At 38.0% G+C, this 17400-nt stretch overlaps 1 protein-coding gene across 5 annotated transcripts in view; it reads right to left on the minus strand.

Moving 5' to 3' along the window:
* Positions 1-17168: 17168 nt before the first annotated feature.
* The window catches only part of lrrc9 (leucine rich repeat containing 9), a 54929-nt gene continuing 54697 nt past the window's right edge, over positions 17169-17400 (minus strand). For all 5 annotated transcript variants that reach the window (XM_008116723.2, XM_062968602.1, XM_008116724.3 and 2 more), the window contains one exon: positions 17169-17315. In XM_008116723.2, the coding sequence (XP_008114930.1) occupies positions 17179-17315 (137 nt within the window). In that variant the 3' untranslated portion in view covers positions 17169-17178. The remainder of the gene's footprint in view (positions 17316-17400) is intronic.

Genomic DNA, 17400 nt, shown 5'->3' on the forward strand with positions numbered 1-17400 from the left:
TGGTTTATAAGATCTTTGAGATAATTGTATTTTAACTTTTGTATCCATGGCACAAATATTTTTTATTTTTATTTTTGTATTCGGATAGATAGGATATCCGTCTTGTTTTTAAATTCTATTATTGTTACCTACCTTGAGTCCCTATGCGGAGAAAGGCAGAATAAAAATAAAGTTATTATTATTATTATTATTATTATTATTATTATTATTATTATTATTATTATTATTATTATATGACACAGCAAACAAGATAGATATGATGGATTTCGTATCACAAAATCACAAGTCGAATACTTCCCAAGTGTCTAGGACTGTGTTATTATTATCATTATTATTATTTACAACACTTCTATCCTGCCTTTCTCAACCCCGAAGGGGACTCAAGGCAGATTTACACATAGACAACTATTTGATGTCTTTAAAAACAATGTGCAATGTACATAAATACATGCATATAAGGAAAAGAGTTATGTTAAAAGAAAAAAAATTTAAGGAGTCGCTTAAGGATCTGGAAGTAATAGAAAATCATAGCAACTTTTTGCACAATCTCACTCGTTTGCACAATCTTCACTGTGTTTTTTTCTTTTTCTTTTTCTTCATGTGTGTATGTGTGTGTGTACACACACACACACACACACACACACACACATATATCTCTTCTTTTTTTCCTTCCTTTTTTTTAGTTCTCGCCTAGCTTGAACACTCTTCAACACATTTTCCTACTTCCTCTAAGATGCATTGTTCACCTACTTTTAATGTAATGTACAAAACAAGTTGCTTGTAAACCGTCAATAAAAAAATGAATTTAAAAAAACAATGTGCAATAAAATAAACATTTAAAATGGAATTATAAAATACAATTCAAACATTTAAAACAATACTTTCACAATTAAATAATAATAATAATAATAAATTTCGGATTATGTGGTTTTAAAATTTAAATTAATATATTTTTAACTCAATGTTTTAATGTTAATGTTACTCTGTTTTTATGATTCAATCGATAGTTGTATTTTATTATTGCTGTGTAGGCACTGAGTTTTGTCATAATATGTTTCGAAACTACTTTGAGTCCACCATCCGGGGTGAGAAAAGTGGTATACAAGTGAAGTAAGTAAGTAAATAAATAATTTTGATGTCTGATCTTAATCCAGCAAATTGATATTCTTGTAATTTACCTGGAATGTTAATGCAATCTGGCCCAGAGTGTTACATTTTAAAAAATGCAATCCATCTATGTACGCATCATAAGAGATATGAATATTCAAGGGTCAGCATCATCTTTGCCTTCATCCCTTTTGCCAGGTTCAAAGAGCGACTTTAAATATATTTTGATGCAGATAAATTCTTCCAGGCACATCAGAAATGTCATTTACAGTTCTTTTTTGTTCTGAATCTTACCCAGGATTGGGTTTTTATACAGGGAATATTTTCTTTAAAAAATACAAACCAAATGAAGTCTTTGGCTGTACGGTATACAGTTATTTAGATCCTTTCTCATTTGTTTCTTAAGTCCAGAATCCTGTATTAACTGGGAAGTAAACCTGACAGACTTTATTGGAATATACTTTCGAGCAGGAGTTAGGCTGGGATTGTGTTTTCTGCTTTCAATAAACCCATAGACTTACAAGAAAATACTGTTTTTTTAAAAAAACATTTTGGAACCATACATTACATTTAAAAGCAATATAGATTTTGACAGACATGATGGAGTCAGTGGAAGAAACTGGTCGAACAGAGGAGATAAAATAGTAAATTCTTAATAGCTTCCCCTCCCTTTGGTTAATATTCATGCCAAGCTAAACACTTTTTGGAAATACAGTCTTACAAAGAAGAAGAAGAAGAAAAATTCCTTTGTAAACCTTCCGACATGCGAGCGGCGGCAATGGCTAATTCTGAGCGGTAAAGAGATTTGTAAAAGAAATCTGTACCAACATATGGAAAATGCCTCTTGTTGTAAAAGGAAGAAAATATCACCAGGGATTACACGGAGCTTAAAAGCAGGCAAAGTACTTCCAAAGAAGGAGTGATTAAATGGGGAATGGCAGCCAGCTCACGAAGGAAGCCAACACACGACGACGACAACTGCAAAACAACAACAAGGGAGCGACCAAATTCTCTGGAGGACTTTTTATTTTAAGCATTATATACGCGATGAGTAAATGTTTGCAACATGATGATGATGAACTGTGGCCCTGCCCAGGAATTAAGATCTGTATCTGTGAGGTTAAAGGATTGGGATGGGAATATTTTCTATGAATTGCTTTTGGGCGGAGGAGGTTCTTTTACAGCCCAGTAAAAACAAATTAAAACTTCCCTTATTATCTTGGACACTATGAATTATTCTCTGATGATTGAGAAATGATGCTGTTACTTAGATAATAACCATCTTCTCCATTTCCAAGCTTCTTTATTTTAGGGAAACCTATTCTCTCTGTTTTAACTTTTTAAAACATTTTGCAGAACTATTGTTTTATCCATTTTGATGTGCATTCACATCTATTTGCTGAAATATTTATAACAAATTATGTCAGGGGCTATGGACAGCAAAACAATATTTTAACGCATTTAAAATGATTTCAAATGGAGTAGACAATCGCAGAATCCCACAGCCAAGGTTTTATTGCTTTCACACAAGCTGCTTCATGTATAATTTCATCATAAAATTAAGCAAGAAATCTTTTAAATCGTAAAATTTAATTAGCTGCTGATCCAGAAGGCGTATCTCTACAACGCTTATAAAAGCCACCATGGCTATATGACGCAACCACCTTTGAAAGAGACTTAATAATTAGGAATCATTTGATTACTGGAATACCTATAATACCAGTATGAAAATAACTTCACTGGTTACCAGTTAGTTTCCAGGCAAAGTACAAAGAGTTGGTATTACATTATAGCCCTACATGGTTTAGGTCCAAACTACTATTTAATAATAATAATAATAATAATAATAATAATAATAATAATAATAATAATAAATGCAGACTGTGCAAGGAAGCTGACAAAACCATTGATCATATCCTCAGCTGCTGTAAGAAAATCGCACAGACTGACTACAAACAGAGGCACAACTATGTGGCCCAAATGATTCATTGGAACTTATGCCTCAAGTACCACCTCCCAGCAGCAAAGAACTGGTGGGATCACAAGCCTGCAAAGGTAATGGAAAATGAACACGCAAAGATACTGTGGGACTTCTGAATCCAGACTGACAAAGTTCTGGAACACAACACACCAGACCTCACAGTTGTGGAAAAGAAAAAGGTTTGGATCATTGATGTCGCCATCTCAGGTGACAGTCTCATTGACGAAAAACAACAGGAAAAACTCAGCTGCTATCAGGACCTCAAGATTGAACTTCAAAGACTCTGGCAAAAACCAGTGCAGGTGGTCCCGGTGGTGATGGGCACATTGGGTGCCGTGCCAAAACATCTCAGCTGGCATTTGGAAACAATAGATATTAACAAAATTATGATCTGCCAACTTCAAAAGGCCAGCCTACTGGGACCTGCGCGCATCATCTGAAAATACATCACACAGTCCTAGACGCTTGGGAAGTGTTCGACTTGTGATTTTGTGATACGAAATCCAGCATATCTATCTTGTTTGCTGTGTCATAATAATAATAATAATAATAATAATAATAATAATAATAATAATAATACATCACACAGTCCTAGACACTTGAGAAGTGTCCGACTTGTGGTTTTGTGATATGAAATCCAGCATATCTATCTTGTTTGCTGTGTCATACAATGCCGTTGTGTCAATAATAATAATAATAATACAACTTTATTTGTATACCGCTCCAACATAGGTAAAACATTCAATTATCAACACAAAATCACACAGAATAACAATTATAAAACATAAACATAATACTATCAAAACAATCAGACATATTTAAAATTTAAAAGCTAGTTCCAGTACTATTCCATTGGGTGAAATTCAGCTACCAATGGTGAGAATTTTGGGTGGGCCTAGACAACTATGAGAAGGCTGGGCCAGGGCTAGTGCAACAAAGTCACATAAAGTGTAGGACCCTAATTGATGGCCATGACAGGATCTGGGCTACTCAATTCCAAGGCTGTAGAGCAGGGGTCCCCAAACTTTTTAAGCAGAGGGCTGGTCCACAATCCTTCAGACTGTTGAGGGGCCGAATTATCATTTGAAAAAAAAAAATTCCTATGCATACTGCACATGTCTTATTTGTAGTGCCACAACAACAACAACAATGAAAGAACAATACAATATTTTAAAATGAAAACAATTTTAACCAACATAAACCTATTAGGATTTCAATGGAAAGTGTGGGCCTGCTACTGGCCAATGAGATAGTCAAGTTAATTAGGATTGTTGTTGTTGTTGTGTGCCTTCAAGTCATGTCAGACTTTGGCCGAGCCTAAGTCTAAAATTAATTAATTATTTACTGCATTTATTTACTACATTTATATCCCACCCTTCTCACCTCGAAGGGGACTCAGAGCAGCTGTATGTACATACAATATATTATATTATTAGCATAACACAATATTAGCATTATATATTACTATATTGAACTATACCACTATCTATATATATAAAAGGGTAATGAAATTTCGGTCTAGGACAAAACAACAGAACTACACATCCCAGAAACACTAAACTTGGCAGCACAACCCCTCATCCATGCCTCTACGTTCATACAACAAACAGCTCCAGCTACTCCAGAAAATGGCCAGGCTTTGAGACTGCAAGGCTATTCACTGCTATTCCACCTGGCCAACAAAGGATTCCCATAAGCCACAGCAACGCGTGGCCGGGCACAGCTAGTACTATTATATAATTGTCAGGACCTAGGCTGCAGAGCACCAATAACCTTACACAGAGGCCAGAATCTATCTAATATCTTTATTAAAGAAATATATAAAGTCAATAAAAACAAGTGAAGAATATAGTTCAGAAGCAGACCTTTCAGAAGAGGTCAAATATACTCCAGAAATGTATTGTCCAATATAAGATATTAGAGTTCAAAGTTTTAATCCACTTGACCGAAACACACACTTTGCCAAGCAATAGTGTGGGGAAATGACAGAGTCTTTAAAGTCCAATGTAGCTTGACAACAAGGCTGGAAAATAAACTTGATTCTTGGCTAGATCAAAGACTTGGAACGAGGCAAACATGAAGCATGAAGCATGAAGCAAGGTCCGTGGCAAAACGCGAAACAAGGCAGGCTTGAAACTTTATCCGGGAAGCAAGGAACTGGGGTTACGAAGTCCACACACGATCTCTCTCCTCAAGCTGATCAATTGACTCCGCAAAGTTCCCCTTGCGACAAACACCTATATTGGGTCTCGTTTTCCCGCCAACAGAACACTTTCCCTAGAGAACGAGAAGCGAAACCCAACTCTGTCCAGATGCATGACTCCTTAGAATTTCCCAAGGGAAGCAGACCTAATCAGCTAGTTGTTTGGCAGCGATTCTCAGGCTCCGGCGACTAGCCTCTCTGACTCCTCTATCTCTATTATAATTGTCCCTCCGGGGAAACGGGGGGGAGTTCTGCCCAAGGCCTGTTTGGCTGAATTCTTGAGGGCAAACATCCTCCAGGTGGAGAGGCTCCGACTCTGGCTGAACCGGCGGAAATCCCATGTTTTCCTCTTCGTCTGCCACAATAGTACTAGGAACAGGACTACAAGGCCCATGAGTCATCACAATAATATGTAATATATAACATACAATTAATATTATTATATGGTATTACTATTAGTATTATATTGTATAACATAAGATTATTATCAATATTATATGTATATACAATATATTATATTATTAAAACTGATATGAAAATATTATATTATAAAACTGAGGGCGGGGGCCAGGTAAATGACCTTGGAGGGCCGCATCCGGCCCCCGGGCCTTAGTTTGGGGACCCCTGCTGTAGAGCAACTATGGGTTGCTGAGCTAACTTTTAGTAGAGCAACTATGCGTTGCTGAGCTAACTTTTAATAGAAAGCTTATAAGAGATGAAATCCTAAAAGAAAATGCTAAAAGATCGATATTTTATAAGGATAAAAAGGTGGTTATCATGAAAGAGGCGTCACAGCAGTTTGGCCAGACGTAGAAAATATGCCTTTTTGACAGAAGAACTGAACAAAAGAAAAATCAAATTCAGGTGGGAAAAGACCTGGGAGAGGATCACCGTGACTTTCAAAGACACAAGATACTGGCTCAACACAGAAGAAAAAGCTAGAGCTTTCTATGCGACACATATGAAAGAGAAAACACAACCGTACACGCCTAAAGACTACAACAAACATGGAAAAGGAAAACAAAAGAATATGCAGGAAGGAAAACTGGAAGAGAGGGAGACAGACGGAGAAGATGAAGAACTTGAAGAGGAACGCAAACTAATCGCTGAAAAAGAAAGGGATCTTAAGAGATTGAGGGAGTTTTCACCAGAAAACTACCAACTATTGATGCCACAAGAGATGTTGCAGTGGGAGATGCCAGACAATTCACATGAATAAAGATTTTAAAATATACTCAAACAGCATCAACGGGATTAATTCCCCAAATAAGATGAGGCTAATCATTTTCAAAGGGCTGCTGGAACTACCAGGTTTTCAGGTCCCTGCAGAAGGAGGATAGTGACAGGGCTTATCTTAGGTATCTTTCTGGGGAGGGTGATCCAAAGGCGAGGGGCCACCACCAAGAAGACCCTCTCCCTCATCCCCACCAACTGCTCTTGGGACGGTGGTAGAAGCGAGAAGAAGGTTTCCCCGGTAGATCTAAGAGTCTGCACCAGTTCATAGGGGGAGATGTGATTGCGGAGATAGGCGGGGCCCGAAGTGTTTATTTATTTTGTTTATTTACAGTATTTATACCCTGTCCTTCTCACCCCGAAGGGGACTCAGAGTGGCTTACAGAACACACATACGGCAAACATTCAATGCAGATTATACAATTAAATAGGACAGGAAGGGGCCTGAGGCTGTTAGGAATGGTGGGAGTTGAAGTCCAAAACACCTGAAGGGCCAGAGTTTGCCCATGCCTAGTTTAGCAATACATATAAAACAATGTTAATTAAAACAATGGGAAGACATATACATATAAAAATACATATAAATATATAAAAAAAATCAAAAATCAATTCAGCTATGTGTTTTTAAAACCACTAAACACTGAACTATTAAAATGTTGATGCATCTTAATAGCAACCAAACCATCTTTAATGACCCTTTTAATGCAGATGTGATTTAGGTAGCCAGTCTCCCTCATTCAACTGTGTGATTTTTGCATGCCAAGATTTTTGATGCAGTGCTGCAAATCTACTCCCACTGACACTCTTCAGGTGATCCCATGTATTTTCTCATGCCTAGAAGTCAGGTCAACAATGGCCCCAAAATTTTCAGCACGAATTGATTCCCTTCAGAGACGCTTAAAAGAAAAACCGCCATTTCCAGAGCAGAGAGCATCAACTCCCCATCCCATCCATCCCTTGTTTATATTTTCATCAGCCTACAAGAAATCCTACATTTTGGCTCGATGCTTAGAGTAAGCCGTCTGTATTAATTGTCCTTGCTGACCCAAAACTCCAAAATCCAATGGCAAAAAATGAGAGGCCATTGCAACAAGGTAGAAATTGTGATGAAGGTGCTGCTAGCACTTGTGATGACACTTTTTTTTTGCTTTCTTAAAATGAGTGCACATGGGTGCAAAATTAAGGAGCATGATTTGCTGTCAAATTTTGGTGACATGGTGTGTGCGTTGGGAGAGATCTCCCAACCAAGTTCTTCACCTACTATAATCCATTCAACAGACAAGTGTCCTGCATGCCGAAGGTACAGGTACTTTTACTTAAATCCAAAGTACAGTAGAGTCTCACTTATCCAAGACTCGCTTATCCAAGGTTCTGGATTATCCAAGGCATTTTTATAGTCAATGTTTTCAATCTATCATGATATTTTGGTGCTAAATTCGCAAATACAGTAATTACAACATAACATTACTGCATATTGAACTACTTTTTCTGTCAAATTTGTTGTATAACATGATGTTTCGGTGCTTAGTTTGTAAAATCATAACCTAATTTGATGTTTAATAGGCTTTTCCTTAATCCCTCCTTATTATCCAAGATATTCGCTTATCCAAGCTTCTGCCGGCCCATTTAGCTTGGATAAGTGAGACTCTACTGTATATGTACATTAATACTACAAATATTCTTACATTTCTGAAACAGAACCTGGACTAGATGAAAGCACAGGATTTCTCTTGCCGACTTCCAGTTAATCTTTGACATGCCACCAAATTATTATATTTACAACCATTTCCCCATAGGACTCAAGTCAGAGTGTATAAGGATTCCTTTAAAGTTACCCACCAAAGCACTAAATAGCTCCAGATTTGTTTATCCCAAATTAGATAGCAACATTGCCTGTTTTGACTGTGTCCTTGGACCTGTTCTGCACATAACATGGAAAGGAGAAGCTGACCAAAGCACTTCAGGCCCATGATTCACTATCCAGTCTTCTCCAACTAGACACCCTCCAGATGTTTCAAGACTGCAACTTCCACCAACCCAGCCATAGGGATTGTAATCCAACACATCTGGAAGTTGGGAGGGGTTGCATTTGTCTAAGAACTGGGTGATGTTCTTAGTCTAGTCAACTGGAGATCAAGACAATGCAAGGCAAGCAAGTCTACACCATGAGGGTCATCAGTGAAACTTTGAGCTCTTACGTTGGGGAGTGCTTGTTCTACTACACAAGGAAATCAGCTCTATCCCAAAGAAGACTAAAAAGAGGCCACTGAGTATGTAAGTCAAGATCCAGAAAAATGATGAAGATTTTCTAAAAAGGTCCATTCCAATGGGAGGAGATTGCAGCTCAATGTTGGAGTATTGTAAGTAGGATGTCTATCTCTACATCATCTCCAAAGGATCTTAATGGTGACAGGATGGATTTCTCTTTGAGCTCCTGCCCATCTGAGTAGACAATATTGCGCTAAATGGACAGAGTGTGACTTCTTACAAGGTAGCTTCTTGAGTTTCTGATCCTGGAACTGATAGTATTTGATAATGGAAGAAATTACTGACTCATTTATCTTTCACTGTGAGATTTTTCCTGCTTGGCTGCTATAGCATCAATTAGGACAGCTGACCAAATTTAACCCGGGCTATCATTGCAGCTTTCCAGAAGCAGAATGTTCTTTTAAATGTCATAAAACTAGTAAAAACTGACATAAATGTGCCTAGTGAACTAGGTGGTGTTGCCTAAGGCCAGTGTTTTTTACAGGAGGAGGTCAACAATTTTGGTGATTACAAAAACTTAAATCCTTGTATTTGATCTTTTAAATGTCAGGAATTGGTAGTTTCGTGTAGATCAGTGATTCTCAACCTGTGGGTCCCCAGATGTTTTTGGCCTTCAACTCCCACAAATCCTAACAGCTGGTAAACTGGCTGGGATTTCTGGAAATTGTAGGCCAAAACACCTGGCAACCCACAGGTTGAGAACCACTAGTGTAGACAATATGGTGATCCTTTATTATCCACTGGAGCTTGGTTCCAGGATCCCAAATAGATACCAAAATCCATGGATGCTTATCCCACAATATACAATGGTGGAGTAAAATGGTAACTTTTATATAAAATGGCAAAATTAAGGTTTGCTTTTTGGAATTTTGTTGGGGGAATATTTTCAACCTCTGGATGAATCCATGAATGCAAAACCCATGAAAATGGAGGGCTAACTTTACAGTCTTGTAGCCCTTATGTTGTGCTTATACTTTAAAATACATATTTTTCAAAATGACGGTTCTTCTCTGTTGTTTTTGTTTTGTTACCTTGTATTGAAAAGACTATTGCCCTTCATTTGGTATTTACAAAATAATTTTTCTTTCTCAATTGCCATAAAAGCTTACATGTTTTTAATGACAAGACTAATATATGGTCAGAAATATTTAAAAATGAAGATGGTTTATCTTTTTTTTGGCACACTATTTTCCCCAAATTTCCCAATTTGAATAAGCAATAACAGCTCTACTGCAGACCCACTGATTCAAACAGAACCTGTATGGATTTACCTTTGTGAGAAATACTCTTTGAGGAAATGGTTTTTTTCGTGGCTGTCTGAAAAAGCACCATGGTCTATAGGATTGCAAAGCTGAAATATACCTTCAATATTTTTAGTGTCTGAAAAGAAGGGGAAAAAAACCCACCTTATATAGCATGATTAGGGGAAATAAAAAGCCAGTCCTTGGGTTTGACAAACAGAAGCATCCCAACTCTAATATAAAGCACATTTATTCTTACTTTTAAAAATGTATTTCAAGCTCTAAAATGCCCATTATTACATGGCACGGAGAGAAGTGCCTGTTTTCCTTTAGGAGGCCTCCAGTTAATGGAAGGAAAAGAGCAGCGAGATCAACAAGAAAAGTAGCTAAGTACACAGAGGTCATTTGAAAGCGATGAGTTCTATAGCAGCAGTACAAGAAAAACCTGTCAGCTTCCATCCCATTAAACAAGCCATGAGCCGTGTATGAGACGCGGCGTGATTATGGGCAAATCTCAACCGGGCTACATGCAAGTGCCAGCTTCTCCATCCATTATTCATTTCCTTTTATGCAAATCGTGTTTCAGGAAAGCAATGGGGATCCATAACTGGGGGAGAATAACATCCATTTAGAAGGATTAAATGCCAGGTGAAATGTACGGCGTTTCCAGGCGCAAAGCTTCTGGAAACTGCACAGAATTGGTACTTCCAAAAGGTCTTCTCTTTCTCATATGGACACATAGCATCATGTTTTGGATCTCCTTGCCGTTTTCCCCCTTGGGCATATCCCAAACAAAGAAATGATGTAAAGAAAAAGAGAGTTTTCTGTAATCTAAAATGTGCACTGTAGATTGCAAATATTTTCAAAGACAGATACCATACATGCAAGGGCATTTGTTTTAGCAAACACTGGCGGAATTAAGTTATTTCTGAATCTGCTTTGTACCACAGCAAATGTTGAGCATGCTTTTCTCCCAATAGAGCAGACATGGGCAAATTTCAGCTGTCCAGGGGAGTTGAAGTACAAAACCCTTGGAGGGCCAAAGTTTGCTCATGCCTGGTCGTTTGTACGCCTCTACTAGCACTTTTAATGGCTATGACACTTTGGATAACCACTCCCCCCGATGATATCAACATAATTAGCACTTTAGCCCAGTTTCCTACAGATCTTATCCATGATTTTATCATGATGTATGTGTTTTTATAACTTGTTTTATTGTTGTTTAATCTGATTTGTTTTACTGCTTGTTTTTATATTGTCGTGACCGGGCTTGGCCCCATGTAAGCTGCCCCGGGTCCCTTCGGGGAGATGGGGCGGGGTATAAGAATAAAATAATAATAATAATAATAATAATTATTATTATTATTATGCACCCCTAGTCCAACCCCTTTGCCATGCAGGAACACAAAATCAAAACACTCTAGACAGATAACCCTTCAGCTTCTGTTGAAAAATCTCCAAAGGAGACTCCACCATATTCTGACCCAACTGCGTATCCCATTATCAAGCAGCTCTTTACTATCAAAAAGTACTTCCTAATATTCAGGTGAAATTTGTTTTCTTATAGTCTGAATCCATTGCTTTGGATACTAGCTTCTGGAGCAGCAAAAAGGAAGCTTGCCCCATCCTTAATATGGCATCCTTTCAATTAATCCTTAATCTTTTTAGTATCTTCTGCTTAAAAAAATACACGGATTAAACAAAAAAACCAACCAATAACCATGAGATTCACTAAACAGAGCCCTGAAACAATGACTTGCCCAGCATATAGACTCGAGGAGAGGAAATGAATTCTGTTCGGTTCAAGAGGCTCGGTTTATCCATGTCGTGTCTCTCGAGTCTCTTTGTAAAACAAAATGCATCTTCCTTGAGAAGTTCACACACTTGCAAGGTTTGCACACAAAGCCAGATGTACATTATTAAAATGCCAACAGCTAAAATAGAAAAAAAATATATGCACGGATACAGTTTAGGAAATAGGGGGGAAAGCACACTGAAATTGTGCACTGATTTCCATGCAGGAAGAACAGGATCTTATGAGCGAGCCAAACAAAGGCTGGAATGAGAGAATTGATGAGATTCGGAAGGTGTGTTGTCGAAGGCTTTCATGGCCAGAATCAAGGGGGGTTGTGTATTTTCCGGGCTGTATGGCCATGTTCCAGAAGTATTCTCTCAAGACGTTTCACCCACATCTATAGTAGACATCCTCAGAGGTTGTGAGGTATGCCTGCCATAGATGTGGACAAACTGTCAGGAGAGAATACTATTGGAACATGGCCATACAGCCCAGAAAACACACAACAACCCCAGATTTTTAAGACTTGCAATGTGAGTTAAGACTCAAGGAAGAAGATGCTTCTGAGCACGCCAGTGCCAGAATTTAGGGTTAGAATAAACCCAACCTCAAAGCCAAGTTCTTTCTCAAAAATCAACTCTTGGATTTCAACCACACATTTCAGCAATCCAATTTTAAGGAAGGGAGCAAAAGCTTTTTCACTGCTATGGTCAAATAACTGAAAATCAGAATTTATTTATTTACAGTATTTATATTCCGCCCTTCTCATCCTGAACATATCACAGAACATATACACGGCAACCATTCAATGCTGTTAGACATACAGGACAGACAACAGATAAAGATATGTCGTCATTTTCCAACTTCGGGGTCCTGGAGATTGTGTTCGATTCCAGCCACAGGGGGTCCTGCTGCTCCATTCTCTATGACGAGCCCTTGGTCACAGATTTTTTCCTCCTGTTCCTTGATTGCTGGCATTCTCTGGTATTTCATTTTAGTGGTGCCGTAAAATACCTCCCCGTTTAAGCAGTGCTTAACTTCTCTACTCGCAGCTCACAGCTGTTTTTGAACTGCTTAGGTGGACAATGAGCTGGGCTGAAGGTCGGGTGCTCACCCCGACCCGGGCTCGAACTGCCAACCTTTCAGTTGGTAAAGATCTATTGCTGCTGGTGATTAGTCAGCTGTGCTAAAGCCCGGCCCCTGCCAATCTACACCAAATCTATAGTAGATATATCAGCACATATTGATCTACATTCTGGCTATCTCTGCTGTAAGACATACCTCTTTCAGTGCATGCCTTCATCTGAGGGAATGTAATCTTCGTAAACGCGGTCCTTCATACATCATTAGATATTTTACTGAAATATCATCTGGTCGTAGATAAATATCTACAGGAGTGTTTCAGATGATTATCTATAGGAGTTGCTAGAATGGAAATGGGAGAGGGCTCCCTCTACTTTCAATGGTTGTGTACTTGTCAGACAGCCAAACAACAAGGTACACTTGCTGAAATTCCCTCTTCTATAGAACCATTAAAAGTAAAGAAGTCCTATTCCATTTTCATTCTAAAAACCCTAGCTAACATCATTTTTAAAGGTAGGTGTTAAAAATAATTAAGAGTATGTTTCTTGGATTTCTCACTACCAAAAGGATTGTGAACCTGTGTTTCTAGACATTAATGGCTTATTGTGAAAGCTAATTCATTTTACTCTTTAAGAGTGATTCTAAACCTTATATGTTTTATTGTACTTTTATGAGTCAGAATAGTCATCAAAGTGTTAGAAATCGAGGCTGATATATGTTCCTTGCTTCACTTTGAGAGGAGAAACTGGGACATGTTAATAGCAGCTGAAAATGTGGGAGGGCAAGGGATTAATCTGAATTGTCCCTCTTAAAGTGGGACAGTTGCAGGGTATGAGGATCTACACAAAAACTGGGCAACCTCTAAACATGGATATCATGGGAAACTCCAGAAGACCACAATTTACCATGGATCCTAAGGTGCAAAACTGCAAATGGGTCCCATAAAAATGGGCTCCCACACAAAAGACTTTGCCATTTGAAAACAACAGGAGAGCACTTTTTAAATACAAATAAAGTGGAGGTATACAAAAATATGAGTCTGTCTGTTATGTTTCATTTTGAAAAATATATATTTTATTTTACAGTTTATTGTTGATATTTTGAATTAGATCTATATGAGGGCACCCATTTTTTTTATAGTTCTTAGGTCTTCTAAAGGTCTTCAACCAGACCTGATTGTATGTACAATCATTCAGCACTATACATCTTGCTTCAGAACCCGTTCTATTTTCCATAGACCTATTTGGTACCACAACCACATCTATTGTCCCATTTTGCTTCCATGCTCTGTTCTTCTCTACGGCTCCATCCTTCTTCTTTCAGCTTCACTAACACATAATACAAGTCCATTAACAGTTGAATGACAATGGCATCCATTCCCAATCTCTGTACTTTGGTTCATCTGTACATCTGAGGATCCAAAACCTGGAAAAGAAGATAGCTATACTCCCACTTGCATGACAAATTCCCAACAAGACATGCATTCAAAATGGATGACAACTTTCTTTTATTCCTTGTAGTCATCATTGTTCAAAAGGCCCTCCGTATCAAATAGAAACCAACTAATTGTTCTATCATTAATCACTTAACTGGCCACAACACTCATACCTTTATTTATCTTAATACAAGAAAAGTAACAAAATCATAAAGTAGCCTAGCCTTCTTTAACCTGGTAACCCTCAGATATATAGGACTGACAGTGCCATCAATTTTAAATGGCATAATCAATACCCAAGAATGATGGAACCATCATACAAAGTGCACCAGGATGGGGAAAGCTGGCATAAGGCAACATTGTGTGTTTTTGGGACAGGGGGTTGCTAAGTATAATGACAACTGAGTATCCTATCAACAGCTTTACATTTCAAGCACACTTGGGATTTTGCGGAATTTTTCTTCTTTCTTTTCTATTGATGAAGAACCCCTTGGCTGATTAAAAGACATACATGAAGATCAGGTATGTATATGTAATTCTTCTCATTTTCACCAGCTTTCCCAAACCCGCTGCCCTCCAAATGTGTTGGACTACAACTCCTCTAGTGAACTGTGTGTGTTGTATTTCACAACCATGGAAAACAGGAGGTTCAAGCAAGGCTAGTTGATGACAATTCCCAAAGGAAGCAGCCATAGTTGCCTGTTCCAGCAGAAAGAGCCAAGTGTCCTGTGGATCTTTTTGGACAATGCATAGTTGCAAGATGCAGGAGCACTAAACAAGAAAGTCAGAGGGAAAAAAGGAATTTGAAGCTTCAGATTTAGCTTCACATTTCCTTTCTCTGTGATCTCCACTTGCAACTGGACACCAGCAACTCAGGACAAGATTCAATGCCTCTGATGAAGTGGACTCTATTCACAAACCCTTTTACAGCAATAAATAGGATTATTCTTAATGTCTTCATGTTGTTCTCTCTATACCTCTCTCTCTCACACACACACACGCACACACACTGCAAGTGAAATAAGATGGGGAAAAGGGGTGGAATAGGGAGGAGGATAAGAGAGAAACTGGAATATTTAATAATACATGAAAAAGTAGGAGAAAAGAGGATTTATCAGGTCTGCACCTATCCAGCTGGATAGTCGGGAGAGTAGTATACAGAAAAGTTGTTACATCTTAATTAATTCCAATGGATGGCATGAGGGTGCAACTAATCCATATTTCATAGAATCATAGAGTTGGAAGAGACCTCATGAGCCATCCAGCTCAACCCCCTGCCAAGAAGCAGGAAATTAATAAAATCAGCCTTCCACATTCACTGGGGTTAAGTGGGCAGGACCTCTGCAAAAGTGGAAAAGCTACCAATTAAAAAGCATTTGTTCTTAAAACCTGGGACAATATGTCTCCAGAAATCTCTAGGTCCTCCAGTGCAACCCTGGCCCTTTCTACACTGCCATATAATCCAGATTATCAAATCAGATAATCCACTTTATCTGCTTTGAACTGGATTATATGAGTCTGCACTGCCATATAATCCAGTTCAAAGCAGGTAATCTGGATTTTATATGGCAGTGTAGAAGGGGTCCCTATAATCAACTTCCAACAAAAGCTAACTTAAAGACTCACACACTGGAGGATCTAAAGATTCCTATAGAGACGTAGGGCCTTTCTACACTGTTATATAAAATCCAGATTATCTGCTTTAATTATATTGGATTATATTTCAGTGTAGACTCATATAATCCAGCTAAAAGCAGATAATGTGGACTATCTGCTTTGATAATTTGGATTATATAGTAATGTAGAAGGGGTCTTTGTTAATCAAATCCATAAATGATAACATTGAAAAAAATTAAACCCACAAATGTGGAAGGCCAACTATATAATCATAGTTACATCATTATTACAGGGAGGTGAATCAAGACTGTAATGAAATGACCTTGCAAAAGTAATGTGCTGAATAAGAAGAACATAATAAATGAGGGAGGGACATCACTCTTCCTTGTGACTCTCAAAGACCAATTTTTAAGAATTTTGAGTGGATTTATTTTATGATTTTTCTTTGGATATTCTTTATTAATCCCAACATGGAAAAGTGGCAAGTAACAAAGAAGTGATTTCTGCTGTCACTGCCATGAATTACTTTTTAAACATGAAAAGATGTAATGGAACCAATTGCTGCTTTGAAAAAAATCCCAATTGTTGTCTACTCAAGATGCTCTCCTCCTAATAGATGGGAAAGCAGCCTGGGAAACGAAGCACTTTTGAAGCACTTTTTTTTCTCTCAGCTACTTCCTCCAAGAGTATTTTGCATTTTTAAAAAAACCCTGGGAATGCTCATACAGAAGACTGGTTTTTCATTCAAGATACCTTGTTCAGTTCTAGATCGACAGGGAAGAAAGCATATTTCATAAACTTAATAATCTTTTTAGTTTGTTCATTTTAGCCTGAGATCTAAGATATGAATATATACATATGTGAAATTATAGCATAAATTCTTCTCTGGTTTAGGTCACACTGGCAGAGTTAAAGCCTGCACAAATGTTTAGCTCAGTGTTAAAATTAGTGTCCGTTTGCTCTTTTCAGTTCTTTATGCTTCATTCTTTTAGCAGATGCTACTGTTTTCTGAAAGAAAGGGAGAAAAAGGAAGAAAGTCCAATGAGAAGATGAAATTCAGATGTTTTTATTGCATACATTTTCAACAGAAGATGAATTTATTTTTTGCATGTTTATAACTGCAATCATCTTTCTTCCAGCATGCAACTCAATGCAGAATATAAGAGGGTTACTGTTGTGTAAAATTTGTATAAATGTTCACATACCTGACTTTCTTCACGTCGTTCGAGAAGGACCAGCCTGGGACGATGCATGGCTTGGAGCTGATGTCCCTCTGGCTTGTCTGGTGGCCACTTCCGCATGGCTGCTCCGAGGAATACCAGGTCCCACAGCGGCATTCTTTGATTTCTTGCCTGAAAGTCAAACTCTAAAATTGGCACACTGCAAAACTTAGTCACTGGGTGAAAGAAGTCAAGCATGTGGAAAAGTATATAGCTG

This window comes from Anolis carolinensis, chromosome 1 (genome assembly GCF_035594765.1).
Source record: "Anolis carolinensis isolate JA03-04 chromosome 1, rAnoCar3.1.pri, whole genome shotgun sequence".
Lineage (NCBI taxonomy): Eukaryota > Metazoa > Chordata > Lepidosauria > Squamata > Dactyloidae > Anolis > Anolis carolinensis.